This window comes from Bos indicus x Bos taurus, chromosome 3, assembly GCF_003369695.1.
Source record: "Bos indicus x Bos taurus breed Angus x Brahman F1 hybrid chromosome 3, Bos_hybrid_MaternalHap_v2.0, whole genome shotgun sequence".
NCBI lineage: Eukaryota > Metazoa > Chordata > Mammalia > Artiodactyla > Bovidae > Bos > Bos indicus x Bos taurus.
The window spans coordinates 3785855-3806097 of record NC_040078.1 but is presented as its reverse complement, the minus strand read 5'-3'; the positions used below and the strand labels follow the sequence as shown (position 1 = coordinate 3806097).

The 20243-nt window shown below is 47.6% G+C and overlaps 1 protein-coding gene across 1 annotated transcript in view; it reads right to left on the bottom strand.

Moving 5' to 3' along the window:
• Positions 1-234: 234 nt before the first annotated feature.
• Positions 235-20243, bottom strand: part of LMX1A (LIM homeobox transcription factor 1 alpha) — a 177886-nt gene continuing 157877 nt past the window's right edge. The window contains exons 5-9 of the mRNA XM_027527042.1: positions 11808-11980; positions 8858-8935; positions 7013-7082; positions 4688-4858; positions 235-2411 (exon numbers count right to left, since the gene is read on the bottom strand). Coding sequence (XP_027382843.1) covers positions 2251-2411; positions 4688-4858; positions 7013-7082; positions 8858-8935; positions 11808-11980 — 653 coding nt within the window. The 3' untranslated portion in view covers positions 235-2250. The remainder of the gene's footprint in view (positions 2412-4687; positions 4859-7012; positions 7083-8857; positions 8936-11807; positions 11981-20243) is intronic.

The following is a 20243-nucleotide window of genomic DNA, read 5'->3' as shown; positions in this document are numbered from 1 at the left end:
AGTGAACTTGCTGGGAGGATGGACTGTTCCCAGCATCTCCTCCTGGAGAGGTGTCTGTAGGGACTGAGGTCTCTGAGTCCATCTCGGCAGGAAGGTGAAAGCTGCTTTCCCCTTCTGTTTTGCTGTCATCACTCGGTCAGGTTTTCCTGTATAGGCAGCTTCAGCCACTGCTGACAAAACATCCAGGCCCCCCAGTCCCCTGCCAACCACCCCTGCCCCTAAATAAACACCAGCTCATTTGTAAGAGGTTTTTAATTTGATCTTGGTATGCCATTAAGGAGCGGAATAAGGATCTCTACTCATCTTCACTCACACAGTATCTACTGCTTTTCTCTAACTGATCTCCCCCATGGACGCCTGTGTAGTCATAGAGTGTCTGCATGATTTTCACTTAGCAGACTGGTTTAGGTTTCTCGGTGGTTTGCATAAATTATAAAAAAGAGCACAAAAATCACACAACAGTGATTCTATCATAGGGAGCTGTGTTCCCTCTGGCCTTGCAGACAGTGATGGGGACACGTAGCTGTGACCAAAGCTCTGATGACTGGTGACATCCCTAGGAGTGAGGCCAACCCTGTCCTGGCCCCTCTCAGAGGAGTCCTCTGTCTTCCCCATCAACTTGTTCTGGTTTCTCAAGAGGCCTCCTAACACAGAAGGATCCCATCTTAGCACCACAATTGGTGGACAGTGTGTGGAACTGTCCCTGTTTACAATGGCAGCTGGGTCTTCTGTGCTCAGCAACATGAAAGGGAGCCAGGAGGAGGAGCCCTGGGTTTCCACCAGGACCTCCTCTGCCTCTATGAGCTCCAAGAGGCTGTTAGCAGAAAGAGCATCTGGACCATAGGTCAGCCAACTTTTCATGAAAAGAGCCAGATATTACAGATAGTAACTATTTCAGGCTTTCCAGCTCACATATATTCTGTTGCATATTTTTCTCCCCCCTCCTTTTTTTTTTTTACAACCCTTTAAAAATAGAAAAACTCTTCTTAGGAGGCAGGCCATAAAATACAGGCCTGCAGGCTGCAACTTCTGGTCTAAAATATGATAATAACCTGTCCAACCCATTCGTCACAGCCTCCTCCCCATCGAAAGCCTCTAGTCCCCCTGGGCTGCCCTGACGTAGTATGTGCAGCCCAGGCTTGCCGGGGGTACTATAGCAGGCAGAGTTGCCCTCAGGCTCCTGCCCTATAGGCCCAGGTATCTTCCTTTGCCAAATGGCTGGTTGGCTGGATTTTAAGCAAGTATAGATATTAGTCTCAGCCCTGCTCATGTGTCCTGGGGTTGAATTAAGCCTCAGTGTCCCCAGTGAGGTAGGTAAATACTATCAGCCTCATCCCACACTTGCAGATGGTGAAGTTCAAGAGCAGAATTGACTTTCCTAGTCAATTTCCTAGTCGTGTGACTTCCCAACAGTCACATGTCTGAATTTCAAAGAAAGCCAAAGAGTCTAGGCTTTAAATTCCCTAATGATCAGGAATGGTTCTGTCCCCCCACAAGCCCAGTGATTGATTCCACCTCAAACAGAGCAAGAATCCACCAGTGAATACTGTCAGCCACACAGAGTAATTGCTTTCCAGACCTCAACGACACTCTCTGAAAACAGAATTAACTCAAGCACTCAAAGCTACGGGCCTCGGTGGAGCGGCGCTCTCTGCCCTGCCCACGAGTCTCTTCAAACTCAAAATAAAGTTTATAAAAGTAAATTATCTCATTTTATAACTTAAGTGCATCAAGCATTTCCTTAAATATAGTTCACACTGAAAATAAAGTTACTTTTTGCTGTACAGTTGGTGTCTGTTATAATTAGGAATAAACTTTGATGATAAAGTATGAAAGGTTACACACTCACGCACACATCTATCTATCCGTTTGTCTGTCTACGGGTGTGTGGATGGGTAGACATATGCACCTCTCGACAAGAGCTTCCCCCCAAATTGGTGGGAAGTTGTTAGGGGTCTCTAGTATCTAGTTTGCATGAAAATGCCTATATTAAAAGTCCCTGTCCTTAATGATAAACACATTTTCGTACCTAACACTAAGACTCTTATTAGAAACATTAAACTATGCAATCCGTAATGTATTCAGTCTTTGGAAATGCCAAGCTACACCATATCATTATACAACAGCATCCCCAGCAAAACTCCCACCCACCCCACTCTGCCCTGCCTCCCCATACTAAAGCCAGTCGACCCCTCACGTAACACAGTTGTTCCAGAACGGGAGCTGAGCCACAGAATTCAAGGGGAGGACTCAAGAGGTGAAGTAAGAATTCTGCATGGAGTACAGATGATCAATGGGGTTTCCCACTCTGGCCTGCAGGGGCCCGGCTTCTGAGGTTGCTAGGAAACAGTCACCCAGGTTACTGAGGGAGGTGTCCTCACTGTCCAGCTCGTGGAAGAGGGGCTCAGCACCTGAAACGGAGACGAAACACTGCCATGAAGGTCCGGAAGGAGGGACTCACTCGATGCCGGGACATACAGCTGAATTTGGCCCGCGCGGTCTAAGCACACCACCCCGTCCCCACCATGGAAAGCCGTCTACTGGGTGCTGGGAAGGGGGAGCGCTGGGGGCGACAGGAGAGCTACATAGAAGAGTAGGAGGGGGCAGAATCCCTGCCCACCAAAGACCTCCTTAGAGGGCTATGTCTAACGTGTAACAACTGAAAACAATATAAACTAGGATCTGACAAAGTAGTGCTAAACCGAGCCCAGCATAAGCAAATATCAGAGTGTTTAGACACTGGCGGTGGGCGAGACCCAGCACCGGACGCTGCAGAGGCAGGCACAGGGCTTCTAGAAGACTCTGGCCACAGAAAAGGTTCTTGCAGGAGGGAGGGTAAGAAAACAAACATCGACTCTGTGAATGATGCTCACGAATCCACTGGTGATAATACTTGTCCTTTCAAACAGCACAAACATACTGAGTGCCAGCTGTTTCCCCAGATTTGTACTGCAAAGGAAAGGAAGGTTAGGTGTCCGCACTCAACTAGTATAACCTTTGACAACGAAACTCGCAGGGCAAATTGAGGAAGAGCTGGGGGACCACTGTGACCAGAACCTGGAGGTGTGGACATGTCACCTCCACTTCAAGTAAATGGGAGAGAGGAAAACTGCTGTTTATAAAACTCGTCATGTGGCTTTAATTATTCATTGTACTAAAGGATTCATCACAGGAGTAATTTACGTAACAAGACCCCTAGGACTCTGAAAATGTATGAATTGGCAAAAAAACAAGAGCTATTTGTCCTGCTTTTGCATAGCAGAGGAGTGCACACAGGCATAGATGTGTCTTCTCAGGAAGCAAAGAGGATGGCCGTCACTGAGCACGCACATGTGTGTCTACGTGGGTATGAGTGAATGAGGTTAGTCCATGATGGCCCTGCAAGTGGCTGGATCTTAATAAATGTTTGCTGAATGCATCACAGGGAAAGATAGGGCTGATTTCAACAATATAGATAATTTTATAATGAAGGCAAAAAAGAAGTTGACAAAATCTGTGCACGGAGGCATGTATCTCGGATATTAACATTTTGAAGGAGTACTGAATAAAACTTTATTTTTAGCTATCAGGGTTACTGATTACAGATTTCACAGTACAGGCAAATGCATTACATAGGCCATATACCTTCTCGGTATAAAAAACCCAGTGGCGTATATTTGACTCTAAGATTGAACTTCAGCCTTCAACTCTAGAGCCTGCCCTCTCCATCAGGGCATCCAGGCCCCAGCTGTTGTCCACTGGCTTCAGAAGCAAGCCAGGAAAGTGGGGGAATCTCAGCTGCCCCCACACCCTGCCTTTAAAGCAACCCCATTTTGGCTGCAAGTGGGACTGGGACTTTACTTCACAAGTCAGCTTATATTTTAGGAATTACATGAGAATACGTACTTGTGTCCATAATAGGAGAGTCCAATTAGAACCTTTGTTTTCCGTGCTTTTCCATGTATTCTTTCCCATGTAAGAGTTGCATAATTAAGGCCTCTGACTATATCACTGCTGGCAATGCTCATGAACTTGTAAATGCAGTGAAACTGATAGTGTTAGTTGCTCAGTCCTGTCCGACTCTGCGACGCCAGGGACTGAAGCTCACCAAGCTCCTCTGTTCATGAAATCCTCCAGGCAAGAATACTGGAGTGGGTAGCCATTCCCTTCTCCAGGGGATCTTCTTAACCCAGGAATCACACGTGGGTCCCATGCACTGCACGAGTGTGTAGCCGGCATGAGTGTGCCATAGCAAGGTAAGTGTGGTGTTTGTGCTTAATTGCTCAGTCAGGTCTGACTCTTTGCGCCCTCAGAGACTTGTAGCCTGCCAGGCTCCTCAATTCTCCAGACAAGAATACTGGAGTAGGTTGCCATTTCCTACTCCCAGAAGTGTGGTATCTGGCAGGAAACGGAAGACTTGGGAAGTTAAATCCCAACAAAAAGGTCTGCAGTGAAAACACAACCTCCTTTTCAAACAAAAAGTTTTTAAAAAGGAGAACAGATGGAAACATGACTCATGGATATGCGTACTGGTCTTACTTCTGGAGCCATAGGTTATGTGATTCTAGCAGCATTTTGTGGGACACTTATTCTGCTTTGGAACTCTAATGAGCAACTAGGAACTGCATAGGGAGGGGAACTGGGAGGGGATGAAAAACTCACGCAAGCAAGCTGTGCGAGGTCCCTGCGGGGCTTGAGTCCCTCTTACCATAGGGGTGCATGTGGTCTCCAGGCATCTGGGGTGGGGTGAGCCCCTGTCGGAAGGGATCTGAGCTGTAGACACTCTGTTCGATGGCCAGGAGCTGCTGTGGGGTGGGGAGAGCCGTGTAGGGGTTCATGATCCCTTCCATGCCAGCGCTCCCACCACCGTTTGTCTGAGCTGTGGGACAAAGAAGAGGATAAATAATTCTCCATGTGCAGCCCAGTATCTCATGCTGAAGGTGGGGTAGGGCCTCTGAACAAGCTCTGAACCTCATGTGCCCCACTGGCTGGGGACCACACACGTTGTGTGGCCATGGCAACATCATTTTACTTTCCTCATTTACAGGAGAGAAGGGATGAGGTGACATCAGTGGTTCCCAGCGTGTGCCCTACCACGGGCCACCAGTGACTGTGCTGAAGGATAGAGAAGGGGGATGAGTGTTGTACTTGGAGAGCTTCCTTGAACCATATCATTAAGACAAAGGCTTTTGATGCTACACACAGGCTTGGCAGCCAACGGAGTAGACACATCTAAAGATCCTTCCAGCGTTACCCCACTAGGATCCTATCAGTCAAGTGGGTTCATCGTATTGATCCAGGGGGCCTTGTGGAGCTGATGTGAAGACTCCGTGAGAGGGTGTGTGTGTGCTTTGGGTCTGCAACTTGCTCTGCTGTGTACACAATTCCATCAGAAAAGGAGGACTCAGTTCCCCCTTCCACATCCTGCCGTGGTTCTCTGAACATGGTTGCATTAACTCTCAGACTCTAGTTCCACCTTAAGTCCACCCTAGGAGCTGCCCCTAGAATTCTTCAAAGTTCCAAGCACTAGAAGTCTGTGTTCTCATAATGCCATGATGCCTTCTCCTCCCTTTGAGCACGTTGGCCCATATGGAGTCAACTCACATGGCTCCTCTTGATGCCCTATCTGATCTGTGACCCTCTCTGAGGCCCACAGGGTTGTGTGACTATCCGACAGCACTACCATACCCTAGGGACGCAAGCCCGAGGTGCAGAGAGACAGAAAGGCAGGTCTCAGATCTCCAAACAGCACTGCACATAGAGCTGCAGCAGATTCAGGTCCTCTAACCAGCTTGGCTCCACCCTGCCCAGCTGCCCATGTTCTTGCTTGATTTTTCTACCAGAGCACCTCTCTTGTCATAAGATACTATTTGGCCTCAAAGGTAAGGAATAGAAAGAACTCTTGACTGGAAAAATCAAATTCTTGATGGAGCCTAGCCCCAGCATCAAGCATAAGGCAAGGTCCATGAAGGGAAGGGGCTTTGTCTGGGGGCCAGACAACTGATGCCACTTTCCACAGCCTTCCAACTATGGTCCACAGGCTGGCACGAATGAGAATTTATTAAAAATGCAGACTCTTCAGGCCCACCATTATCTCAAGGATCAGAATCTACACCAATGCCAGGTGGTTGCGGTGCCCCTTAAAGGGCAAGAATCCCTAAAAAAAAAAAAAAAAAAAAAAAATCCCTGATCCAGGGCGCAAACAGACCACTCGGGAGATTCTACTGGGCAGCTGAGGCTGGGGCCATGTCCCTTTAAGAATGATACTGTTTAACATCGTCATTCTTGCTTTTTTTCTTTTAACTTCCTTAAAGGGTCCCATAGCTTGTCCCGTTTCACACTCTCCCCAATCCTCACATCACCCCTATTAAAAAAAAAAAAAAAAATGAAGGTACATGGAGGTAAGGGCGAGCTAAGGCAGCATGACCAAGTGGGCCTTAGAGAGACATGTTCCAGCCCAACTCCATCCTTCACTGACCTAGGACTGTGGTCCATCCTTGCAGAACCTCTGTTTGTGCATCTGTAAGATGGAAAGATTAATAACTCCTCTGCTCACCTTGGGGGTTGGTGGCTGTGAGTCAGGTCAGCATGAGTGAGAGCAAAGGTGCTCAGCAAAGGAGTTTTTTTTTTTTTTTTTCCACTATCATTATTTTTACTATTTCATATTATTTTAGAAAGGATTGTAAGTCACTGTGGTGTCTTCTATGAAGCTGATTTGCCTAGAAGAAGGAGGGCCAGGCTGGATGAGAAACAGGGCGTATCTTTGATTCTGCAGGTAGGCCCCGACACAGGCCCGGATACCACAGCAGGGTCTGGGCACGGGGGCTTTGGACTGGTTAGTGCCACAGTTCTGGGCCTTCAGCTGGCGCCCTCTGACCTCTCTCAGTTCTCATGGTTTGGTCCTCCCTGGAAGGTCCCTTCTCCCAAGTGAGTGTGGACTGGGCTTCAGGGAGCCCAGAGATGTCATTCCAAGGACAGGGCAGCTGCAGGCCCCTGGCAGGAGAGGCCTGGCCAGGAGGAGGTGCCAGCTTACCGGAACTCAGCCTCTGGGTGTTCTGCTGATCTTGCTGCTGCTGCTGCTGCCGCCGGGCCAGCTTCTTCATCTGGGGAGGAGAGAACTCAGGATTAGAAGTCAGGGGGCCTGCAGCAGGTTCTCACAGCTAGGCCAGGGGGCATCGGCTCAGGGGGAAAGCAGAGGGACCCCTTCCCTAGCTTTTACTCAGGAGAGAATCCACGTTTCAGGCGCCTTGAGCCTGATGCATGGCGGCTGAGGGATTTCTACACTGCAGCCATGGAAAGACAGCTGGCTAGGAATCCTCAGGGCAGCTGCTCTTGGCAGGAACAGGGATGCCCTCTCAACAAATAAAACCTGCTGCTTATGGCGTCACAGTTTAATGTGAGGTGTAAGTGAGGGATGTGCAGTCTGCAGCTCAGCTTAGATGTACAGTAAGGGCCTGCTGGCACCTGTGATTTGGCATGAGCCAAGAGGCCGTTCTACCCACTGGCCCTTGTGGCAGAGACTCCTACCAGGACATGTATGCCTTTAGGTAAGGAGCTTGTCTCCCAAAGCACACTAACTTCCCATAAGGAACACATCAACCCAATCTTTCTCAAAGTGTCTTCTGTGGAACATTAGGGTTCCATGAGATCCTTGGTGTGTGTGCGTGTGTGTGGGGTGGGGGCAGGCAACATTAGGTAAACCTTCATTCCCCAGGTAAATGAAGAGAAGAATAAGCATACATTTAGGTATGTATTTCAAGAAGAGTTCCTGGGTTTCTCATCCTCTGGAAACTGGGCCTTTAGGTGGTTCTTGAGTGTGTGTGTGTGTGTGTAGGGAACATTAGATTTTTAAAAAACTTCTTTACTGCAAGATTTCTCAGAACTTCGAATATGCTCCCTGCTTATGAATATATAGGCTATAGGTTCTCTCAAACCTACTGAACTATGAAATTCTTTCATAGAAAAGACCATGGACTACACACCAGAAGCCCAGTCTGAGGAATTCAGTTAGGGAAATAGTATCTTAACCAATCACGATTAGCAAATGAGATATGAATCCATCGCCCACTAAAGATTAGAGGTCTAGAGAAATGGGCCACTAACACACGTGTGTATGTGTGTGTGTGTGTGTGTGCGTGTGCTCAGTCATATCCAACCCTTTGCAACACCCTGGACTGTAGCCCACCAGGCTCATCTGTCCATGGGGTTTTCCGGGCAAGAATACTGGAGTGGGTCACCATTTCTTCCTTCAGGGAATCTTCCCAAATCCAGGGATCAAATCCACATCTCCTGTGTCTCCTACATTGGCAGGCAGATTCTTTACCACTGTGCCACCTGGGAAGCCCAACACATGCTTGTGTACAGGTAGGAAGATAAATAAGGAAAGGTCTAAGAGAGATGAGAGGCCGTGCCAGGGGTATGCACACCTTGGCAGGATCCAGAGGACAACATGATCTAACAGGGACAGGCGGGGCACTAGGAAAGCTGAGTTAGGACATCCATTCCGTGTGCCATAATGTTGTCTTAGACCAATCATATGGGTGCTATGTTGGTTTCCCTCTGAAATTTCAAAGGAACTCTGGCATCTGGGTTAAATGAATAGGAATTGAAGAACCTGCTTTTACCAAGACACAGAAAGGCATTTCTTCATGAAAATGACTGACAGCCACAGTCACAAGGAAAATAACAGTATCCCACTAGAACAAATGCCCTTCTGCAAGTATGCTGTGGCTGAAATGACTGCTCATCATAGACTTTCTGAATTGAGAGCACCAGTCTATCCAATGAATTGAAGTTAGAAAATTTGCGGGCAAATACAACATTCTACTATTATTTCAGGAAAGCGGCCACACAGAGACAGAAGTAAGAAGCAGATTACCTTAGCTCTCTGGTTCTGGAACCACACCTGAACCACACGGACGCTCAGCCCTGTCTCTGCAGCCAGGGTCTCCCTCACCTTAAAAATACATAACATTAGAAATAGAGAAATATTGGCATGTCAGAGTAGAAGGCAGAACACTTCCTGTGCAGTGCACAGGGAGCCCAACAGGCCACGTCCCACACAGCAGCTGGTGAATATTCAATGCTCAGCGAAATCCCAAACACAGAGCATTGCTTCCCTTCAGTGGGAGAGACAGTGCGTCCCCAGGAAAGTGAGGGGAAGAAGCAGCATTCATTTAGGTTTGTATGGAGAGACAGTGCGTCCGAGGTGAGAAGAAGAAGCTTTCATTTAGGTTTGTATTTTAAGAAGTGTTCCTGGATTTCTCATCCTCTGGAACCTGGGCCTTCAAGCAGTTCTTAGATACTAGCAAAATCTATTTTGGGGTTTCAGCTATATGCCAGGTATATGCCATAACCTACTTAAGGAGAACTGAGGGTGAAAAATCACTTTGCAAAAACAAATAGTTCTCGCTTGCTCTCTTCTCCTGTCTTAATTCACTGACTTAAATGTTTGGTTTTGTCCCTTATAGCTCTAGGTCACTTTGGGTGTCTCAGGAATATTCAGTTACAGCGAGCCCTCAAAAAAGATAAGATAAGAGCCATCTGGGATCTGACAAAGCAAGGCAGACCACACTGAGGTGGGTACGTGTCCTGGGGCTATGAAGAGACAGGACAATCGAGGCCCCTCTCGTGAAGAGAGGGGTTTAAACGTCTGCCCTCTGTACAGGCACATGGCGAGGGACGGGCCAGAAGGGAAGAGGGAAGAGGCACAGATCTCCCAAGAGTGGCCCTGAGACACACTGACCCCTCATGGTTAGATTCTGAGGAGATGAGACTTAGGAGCTCCTTGAGTAAACATAGAAAATAGAGCAAGCTGGAGGCCTAGGGAAGCGTTTACCTTTGTCATGCCACTCAGGCTCAAGCTTAGGAGAAACGGGATGATTAGAGCAAATTTTTAAAGCACATCCTTCTGCTAAGCCAACTTAAACAGCAGTGTACGCAGGGGCCCACGGCCACCTGCAGAAACCCTATCCATCCTTCAGAGGCCCGGCTCAGAAGCCACCTGTCCCACAAAGCCTTGCCTGATTTCCCAGACACGAGTGGCCTCTCCCTTCTCCCAGCTCCAGGCTGCCCCTCTGTCTTGGCCCTTGCGCTTTCTCCCCAGGGTCCCAGCGCACAGCTCCTCCCTGCTGGTGGCCCAGAGACAGGCGGTGGGCACAGGCCACACAGAGGCTGGGGGTCTAGTACATGCAGAATAAGCAAACCGCTGAGGGAGGTGGGAATTGGCCCTTATGCACGTCTACTTTGGGGCTCACTTTCTACCAGCTCGTTCTGCTGGAACTTATGGGGCAGTGAGGTCAGGGAAAGAAAGCACTCTGCAGTTGAAACTTCAAAAGTCAGAAGTGGTGGGAGGATGTATCATGGTTCAGCAAATAACCATCCTTCCCTCTCCTGGATGGGTATGTGCTTCCCCTGTACTCACAGTGGGCTTACTCATGTGACTTGCTGTGGCCCATGGACTGTTACTGAATGTGAAGTGAGTGATCTCCATGGAGACCCACTGGGCATGCCCGGTGGGACTCAGCCTCTTGCCTCCTGCCATTGTCAGGAGACCCATGTGCCCAGGTGGCTGCTTCTCCTGTGGCCTGGACCCTTTAATGACAGACATGCGGGCAGACCTGAACCTGAACCAGCAGCCAACCCACAGCCTAGCAGTAGGAAATAAATGCTTGTTGGAGCCGCTAAGATTTTGTTTGCTACCGCAGCAAAAACTGATTCCTACACAGAGGGAGAGAGGAAAAACAACGCTAAAATGTTTAAATATTGTTCTTCTATGAATTTCAATTCAATTTCAAGAACGTTTCTTTTTTTATCTTTGTTGCATAAAAGACAGTATCTGGTCTGGCAGAGTCAATAAATGGCGGGTACTTAATAAGTAAATGCAGCTATTTGTGACAGAGACTACTAATTGTCTCCAAAATGAATTCTCTCTTTCTTCCTCTTAGCAACTGAATTCCTAAGTTTTAGGGATTTATATGGATACCCAGATGGACTCATTTCCCAGGTCCCTTTGTAATCATGGGATTAAATTCTAGCCAACACATGAGAGTGATGCAAAAAATCCCAGGGTGTGTATGTCCTTTAAAAAGCAACTGCTTGCCCCCCACTCCCCGCCCTACTCCCTCTTTTTCCACCATGGTAGCTGCAAAAAATGGTGACATCTGGAGCAGTCCCTTAGACCCATATGATGAGACAGAGTTTCCCGGCCAATCTTGTGTTGCTCACCTCTGGACTATGATATGAGAGCAACATGAACTCTTATCTTTTTAAGTCACTGTATTTTTTTACATATCTATTCAGAGCAGCCCTGTCTGTAACAGCCCCAAACTGGAAACAACCCACATGCCCATCAACAGGTAAAGGGACAAGCAACCCATGGTTTACCCATGGAATACCATGCAACAACAAAAATGGGTGAGCAGCAACATGGATGAATGCCAAAATCACCACCTTAAGCAGAACAAACTGGACCAAAAAAATAACGTATGCTACAACCCACTGTATTTTTCTTCTATTGTAACATCTTGACCTATACCCCAAATGGAGCCCCTTATTATCTCCCCATTGCTCTCCATGAAATGAAAGGTAAGAGGAAGTAGCCAGTTGGAATGGTGCATGCCGAAAAGCAAAAGGAAATTCTACCACTGCCCCCGCCACAACTACAGGGATCCCTGGAGCCTCCAATGGGGCTCAAGGCCACCCGCCCAGACTGTCTGAACAGCACTCCCACCCCGATCCCCACCAGGTGCCCATCGACACCCCAGAGTCCAGGGTACACACAGAGAAGAGGGGCCTTATCCCCTTTCTTCCCTTCTTCCCCTCTGTACCTTCCTGCATGGCTTGGAGGATACTTCAAACGAGGCCTTGAATGCTCTCCTCTGCTGGGTTGTCAAGATGGTTCTGGGACGTTTGGGGCGCTTATGGTCCTTGCTGTCCTCAGAGGCTCCTTTCCCTGCCCCGTGGGCTGACTTGCAAAGACTTTCCTCATCATCACTTTTCCCTGAAAGAAGCAGAAGTAATGTGTTGAGTCCCTCAAGGCTGCTATCTGGAGTTGTATGTTATTCCATAATAAGACACTCAGGTCCACGTTCTGAGGATGACTTAAGATATGAATGAAACAACCTGTGTGGTATTGATCCCAAAGCCCCCAAGAAGGGGCTAAGGAAAAACTTCTGAAACTTGGAGATAGGAACCAGGAAGTCCACCATCACAGCTCAGGACTTCCTCCCAGGACGTTCTCCTAGCTCCACATTTACCAGCTTGTGTGGCCTTGAGCAAGTGACTTAACTCTCTGTGGATCAATTTCCTTCTCTGTAAAATCGGGATAGAGGAGAACACTTCACTGAGGTTATTTGCGGATTAAATTAGGTTACCAAGAAGGCATTCAGAAGGCTGATAAGCATATAATAAATGCCCAGTACGAATTATTTATAACTAATTACAGTTATTAATGTACTAATACTTTGTGTAGTTTTCTTGACCTGGATAAGTTATATATAACTTCTAGATACTATGTCTGAAATACTAGCCACTGCCAGGAGGTAAAAAACAATACTGTTTAAAAGGCCTCAGAAGACCAGCATAAAACTACGTGCACAGACAGATAAAAGGCAATTAGTCAAAACTGCCTGTCTATAAAATAAATAATTCTCTAGTAGAGTAACTATTTATGTGTTTACTTCAACTTTATCAGGAGTGATCAATACAAGGAGTAACTTGAAGGAAATAAAGCCTCTAGTACATATGACATTCATTCCCAGGCTACCTTTTGCATCCCACAGATTTCACACTTCTGAGAAGATGCTTCCAGGATCTAGGAAATACCCCTGTGAGAGAGATTCCTTCCTACTTTTGGCATTAAAAGCCACAGGCAGTTGTGTGCTCACATTACCCTAGTAAGACCCTCATTTCTCTCTGGGTCCTTACACAGCTCAGCTGCCCTCTTTCCTCCAGGAGAAACCTTTGTCCCACGAGCCTCCTCGGCTCCAGTCCCTTCATTCTGGTCCCCTTCTGGCCACTTCAAGAAGTCCAGGATGAGGGGACCCACTGGGTGTGGGCTCCACATCCTACTTCTTCATCCCAACCTCCTTTGGAAAGATGCTTTTTTTGCATACCATGTTGGAGTTTAGACTTAGTTTAATCCTACTTTTTGACTCTGCTAGAGCAAAAAAAACCTTATTTTTATCTGAAAGACAATGGCTAAGAAGCTTTCCTCTATGAACTTTTAGACTTACCGTCTGAATGTGAAGGAAGATGAACTGTGAGTTCCTTGATGGCATGAGCCTTGCAGTGTAACTGAACAGTCTGACACAGGCAGACCTGGGTCTCCATCCAGCTCTGCCTCTTGTTTCAAGTTCAACCCTGTGTAAGGGATGCCCTACACTGAGCCTGCCCTGGAGATAAGAATACCCAAAGCAGCTAACACGGAGGCACACAGGAGGCTTCTATTAGACGTTATGGGAAGGACATCTTTTCCTCTCTGCCTTACCCCCTGTAAGAGTACAAATGATAAAACCTAAAAGATGGATGAAGGTGAGATTAAAGAAGAATCTTCATGACAAGGATTGGTGACTCTGGCCTCTTCAACCTCTTAGGCTTCTTTTCCCAGGGGAGAATTCAGTAAGCTGATCTAAGTCAGAAGTAAGGGGTTTTAGGATCTTTCTAGAAGGAGGTTTTCAGAATGGCAAGAAAAAAACAAGCATGTAAGAACTAAAAGCCTTGGAGAACTAAGGAGATCCCACAAGGAGAGAAAAGGTAGAAAAAAGGAGGCCTTTGATGGTGCAGATTCATCCTTGCTGGGCCCTACATCCTGCTGCTCGGAGACTCCCCAGACTCAGTCTTTTGTGAAGGCAATAATTCTGAGTGGATTCTTTGGGATCAAAAGATGCTCCTCTGATACTGTTGATGCTTTGGGTACTATTTCTGAGGCAATGTGGCTGACACCCCATGCCAAGAATTGTGCAGCTCTCCTGCAAGGCAGATGACTACAAGGTTACTGAGTCTGGAACAAATGAGTGAGCAATCCAAAGTACAGAACTGATTTTAATATGCAATTGTATCACCTTCAGAAACTACATGTCTTATACCTGTTTTGTCCATAAAATGGAATTTGCAAATGTCTTACAGAGTAAGTCACATAGCTTGATACAAATGCATATTGATGACTAGGATGATGCAACTGTTGAAAATGCAAAATCTAAAATAATGCTAGGTTCCATGACAACGGCTCATATAACCATTAGAAGAGCATGATGGCCCAGTGTCCACAAGCATGGACTCTGGAGCCATAGGAACTCGGGTGTCAATTCTGGCCTTGCCGGTGATGATGTGTGATTGTCAAGAAATTCCCAAGACTCAATTTTCTTATTGGAGAAGGTGACGGTGAGTTGGAATTAAATGAGATGATATATGTAAAGGGTTTAGCACTGTCTAGGTATGATAGGTACGTAGTAAATCATCATCGTTTCAAAGGATGTGTTCTTAATCTGAGATCCGTGTTTTCTCTTAACAGTTGCACATTGATGGGAGTCTGAGTTATGGTTTTAAGTGCGAGCATTCATTCCTCTCTCTTTGCAGACATGACCCTAGCTTGCACTGTGAGTTGGTTTTATAGAAAGTGAGTGTGCAAGTGCTTGTGAAGAGGAAAAGAGAAGGAGAGGGGATCAGGGCTGGTTCCAGAAGGAAGATGTGATGGGTGAAGTTTGTTCAGAGCCCCAGCAGTGGTTGGCTGGGGCCCCTGCCGTCTGTGTACTCTGGACTCACCCCTGCTAAGGCACGTGCACATTTCCCAAGATCCCATCATGGAACAGCTAGGAGGAGGGCAAAGAGAACCGTCTGCTAGGGCGGCATCACAAGCAGCTGCTCACTCATTCTCTCTACATCCCTGAGAGGAGAGATGAAAACATTTGTTTTCAGAAGAGGAGGAGAAGGAGGGCAGGCAGACGTGGGAGGAGAGGGAGGATGAGATTAAGATCTGACCCTGGAGTGCCTCTATCATTTTTGTGGTGCATTTTCTCCCTTTGATTCCTCCTTGTTGCTATTCAGTCTTTCTCTTCTGTCTCCTAAGGGGCCCCATTTTGCCTTCCAAGAAACACTAGATGCTCTAGAGCAGGCATCTGCAAACTTTTTTTGCCAAAGGCCAGGGAGTAAAATATTTTATTCTTTGCAGGTCTTATGGTCTCTGTTGCAACCACTCAACTCTGCCATTGTAGCATGAATGCAGCACAGACAGGATGAAGAGGCGTGTCTGGGTGCTAATAAAACTATTTCCCAAACAGGCACCCTGCCAGACTTGGCCTGCATACCATAGTGTGCTGACCCTTGCCCTGGACCGCTCCTGACCTGTTCTCCATCAAAACGTACATATCCTGTGCCCCAGGCTTTCAGGCTCTGACTCGAGCAGGAAGCACTGTTCAACACTGAGGAGTTAATGACTGCCATAGTTTGGTGTGTCCTCTGGCACACTCAGCAGTGTACAGACATGGAACAGGAAATGCTTCCAACCAAAGAGTCACCACTGTGAAATTTCAGGTGTCTTGGCAGATCTGAGCAAGAGAGAGTCTGAAGACGGAGGAATGGAGTGCCTCTGGGCATTTCCCAAAATGCAGACAGATGTCGCAACCCAGCTGCCAAGGGGAAATGCAGACCATCGCTGGCTTCAGCCTGCCAGGTGGTGAACATGAGCGCAGCAGTGCCCTCTGACTCTTTCAGGGAATTTCCAGGCCACTCCTGGGATGTTAACACAGGCTCCTGCCGCCTCCTTCAGCAGGGGAGGACTGCCTGCCTCTGATGCCGACTTCTCCATGCAAGTCCGCAGTGCCTCAAATATACACTTAATGATTTGTCCAAGAGAAAGGAAAGTTCTAAACGAGCCAGGAGATTTCTCACTGGGCCAGCAGGAGTACCATAGAGCAGAAGATGAAGAAAAACCTTCTAACAGCAGAGACATCGCGGGAGCGGAGGGAGGGCTGGCCCCTCTGCCTCACCAGAGGCTCCCACACCCAGATGCAGGCCAGAGCGATCCCTCATAATTTAAGCTGACACCCCTCAGCGGAGATGAAAGGAACACCACTTGCTGTCTCCAACAACAAATGTCAGCATCCCTGGAGGCCATTTAGACACAAACGCAGCATAAATCTGACTCCTAGAGGGAAAGTCCAGAGATTAAGTCTCTACGCACAGCCTACCAGGCTGAAATGAATTTGCTTGGCACAAAGTTGGAGCATGTTTCTCAGGGCCTTTCTTCCTGCTTTCTTGTAAAAAAGAAAATCTGGAATGGCTCAGGGGCTATAGCTTCCCTTTGCCTGGTCCTCCCACTCATTCGTGACATAAGCAATGGCAGATGAAAGACCAGCCATGGTTTATGGCTCTGAGACAGGCTGTACTACCTGTGGGGCCTCCCAGATTCATTTCAGGTTGTTGGAAAAATCCCAACGGCCCATAAACTGGGCAAGAGATATCAGAGCTTGGCCCAGGAGGCGAGGGTGAGGGAGGGGGACCAGAGACCCTTAAGTGAGGGAAGGGAGAGGCAGGAACAGGGCTCAGATGCTCCCCCCGTGATGGTCCTCATAAATGTCCTTCAGGCAGGGGAGAAGAGGAAGGCTCTGGGACGTGTGGTGGGTGGAGTGGGAGGGAAAGAAGCAAGGGAGGAATTTATGAGGACAGAATATATAGGAAACTATTTCAGTTGCTGCCCTGTGCTAGAGGATCAGAATTCCACCCTCCCCGAGCATAGATGCAAGGCAGCATTTCACATTCAAAAGGCATTCAAGCTGTCTAGAATAGTGACGTCCCTGCAGCTACAGTTTGAAACTGCCTCATACAGAGTCCTTCAAGGAGGTCTCAACTCAGACCCAAATCACGTTTCTGTAGATTTGCCTTGGACTCTGCATCAGCATCCACTCAGCATCTATTGTGGGCTCCCGAGTCAGGCACTGCAGAAGGACAATTCTGGGCTACAGAGATGATGGAGATTCAGCTTCTGCTCTTACAGATCCCAGATTAACAGAGGATAATGATCAAGTAACAAAATAATAACTCTGCTTACAGGAGCTGGAGGAGGGGGCTGGGAATGCGACAGAATACAGGTGTCACTGGAGGTGCAAGTGAATGACAGGCAGTGCACAGAAGCTGCCAGGCAGGAAAGGACAGAGAGGGTGTTTTGTGTCAAGAGAGAACGTCAAATAGCAGGGGAGCAAGACCTAGGCCTGGCAAGTGAGGCTCATTGAATATACAGTCCACTTGCACATCACCAGGTACTCAGCCCCAGGGATGACAGAGATCAGAGGTGACCCCTTGCTCTCAAGGAACAGAAAGCGAGCATGTGAGAGAGTTAGCATGTGTGAAACAATAAATATAACATAGTATTTGGTTATGAGTTTCAGGCATGGTAAAAAAAGACTATCAATAAAAATGGAGGCATTTAGAAGGGGAAAGAAGGAAGGGATAAATTAGGAGTTTGGGATTAGCAGATACACTATATATTGATAATACTATATGTATAGTATTATATAGTACTATATTTATACTATATAGCTCTATACTTATACCATATATAAAATAAACAGCAAGGTCCTACTATATTGCATGAGGAACTATACTCAATATCTTGTAATAAACTATAATGGAAATGAACCTGAAAAAGAATATATATGTATGTATAGCTAAATCACTTTGCTGTATACCCAAGACTGACACAACACTCTAAATCAACTATACTTCAATTTTTAAAAATAAAGGCATTGAAGAAAGAAGGGTGTCAATGAGCCAGACGAGCCAGTGAAGGCAGGAGTCTAAATGCAAGGGAGGAAGAAGGAGTTGGTCCGAACAGGCACAGGGGAGAGGGCAGGAGTGGGGAAAAGGGCTCAGCCTGAGACTGGAGAAAAGGGGAAAGAATGTGTATGCAGGCTAGTAGGGGGACCTCAGGGCCTCAGAGGGTGTGCACATCTGGGGAAGAAGAACAGCAGGAGAGGCCACGTGGAGCTTTCTCCAGGGGCCCAGATGTTTCTGAGCCAATGTCATTAGCAATGAGACATGGGGGCAGTTCTGTGGCTGGAGCTACACAGGAAAGTGTGGACCCGGGTAAGGGCCGTGAGGTCCAGGAAAGCAGACACCAGTGTCTACATGTGTATGATGCCACCCGGCCCTCAGGTCCGCTTTGCAGAGTGGGCTGAGGAAGTCTCTCGAGTCTCAGCACTAGACAAAAGTGAAGTCGCTCAGTCGTGTCCGACTCTTTGAGACCCCATGGACTGTAGCCTACCAGGCTCCTCTGTCCATAGGATTTTCCAGGCAATAGTACTGGAGTGGATTGCCATTTCCTTCTCCAAGGGATCTTCCCGACCCAGGGATCGAACCTGGGTCTCCCGCATTGTAGACTGACGCTTTACCGTCTGAGCCACCAGGGAAGTCTAGAAAGCACTAGACAAGGAACCTGAGAAAAGAGAAGGCCCACATCCCAAGCACCAGTTAGGTGTCAGTCTCTGTGTCCAGGGTAAACATTTCACCTCCTCTCCATGGCAACACAGCATGGCAGGTACCGGAAGAACTCCTCTCCTATCTAAGGAATAATCACAGCTTCAGAAAGCTTCAGGAACCTCCCCCAACACACAGGGTCCAGGTGGTGGGGCCAAGTTTCACACCAAGCTTGCCTACTTCCAAGCCCAGGTGAGAAACACTCCTGCAGGGAGCAGAGATTCAGACTTTTTACCCAGAAAATAAGGCATAAACAAATGACAGTCACCTGTGTGGGCCCTGGCCCAGGAGTGGGGGCAGTTTAGGAGCTAGGTCTCCCGTAACCACTGAAAGACCACTCTTTATATCAAAAGAGCAGTTACCTACCTGGTGGAAGGTAACTCTGGCCATGAAACAGGAGACCTGGATTCTAGTTCTAGTTTTACTACTCAGCTGTGTATCCTTGGATAGATTCCTCACATTGCTGAGACTCAATTTCTTTATCTATAAAATGAAAAAAACAGCCCTTTCCCTTAACTAACACTTGAAAGCTTCACTTTACAACTGCATTATTTCATTGTTTCTGTTGGAACACTAGGAGGCAGAAATTGTGTTATTATCTGTCCCCCTTTTTTTTAAACTACACATGAGTAAACCAGGCCCCAGGGAGGTGAGTGATATTTTGCCAAAGGGCACACAGCTGGGATGCTCTGTCTTCCACTTCCATTTTCCCTCTCCTGCCTCCGCTGCCTCCCAGGGTTCTGATGATCCAAGGATACCTGGGACTTGGATCACCAGATGAGGCAGCATCACTGTTATTAAAGAGTAAGGAGAGAAAAGGGAAGGGTTTCCAGGGTGATGGATCTTCCACTCTGAGCTCCTGCTGGAAAAGCCATTCTTTTCAGTCCAAAAAGGACAGACCTTATTTTAAATCCTGGTTCCCCTCACTCCACCCCACTCTCCCCAGGCACACCCTGCCACTCCAACCCTCACTCTGGGAGGATCCTCAGTCACGGGGCACCTAGCATTTCAGGATCAGGGCAGACAGGAGCAGAGCTACACTCCTGAGCAGGCCACGGGTAAGGGGTCCCAAGAAGAACCCCTCTGTTTAGTGATGTCCACTGCAGATGGAGGCTCCTGTGCCAAGCAGAGGGAGAGGGGCACCCAGCTCAGGCGTCCGGGTAGTCCCCCAAGGGGAGCTCGGTCTCCACTCTGAGAATGCAGGTGCCCCCCACAGCCTAGCACCCTCTCCTTTTGCTTTCCTTGGCTGGCTGGTGTTCCTGAAGTTCCCCTTGAGCCTGGGAAGTTTGTCGGGAACAGAAACAGTCCTGGTCTGACTAGTGGAATTTCTGTAGATCTGCATCAGTTTGGGGTCTTTTCACATTTCAGTAGGCTTTCTGTTGACATTTACCCTGCCTCACTCCCTCTCCCTTCTATACAGGCACACACACTCTGTATCTTTTCCTCTCTGAGTTTTCCCATCTCTTTGGCCTCCCCTTTTTAATGAAAAGATGGCCACATGCAACCCCAACTGATAAGCAGAGGTAAATGTTCAATGGAACTATGCATAGCTTTGTCAGTACTGGAAATCTTGGTAATCAGGACATCAGAAAATACCTCTCCACCACCATCACTGTATTCCAATCAAGCATGGAAGCCTAAACCACAACTCATTCTTTTTTATTCAGCCAGACTTAGAGAAGGTCAGGAAGCTCATAACAAGTCAAATCAGATATTTAGGGGTTCTGCTCTCAGTCTCAACTGCTCTTTAATCGCTAAGTCATCTCTGACTCTGTGACCCCACAGACTGTAGC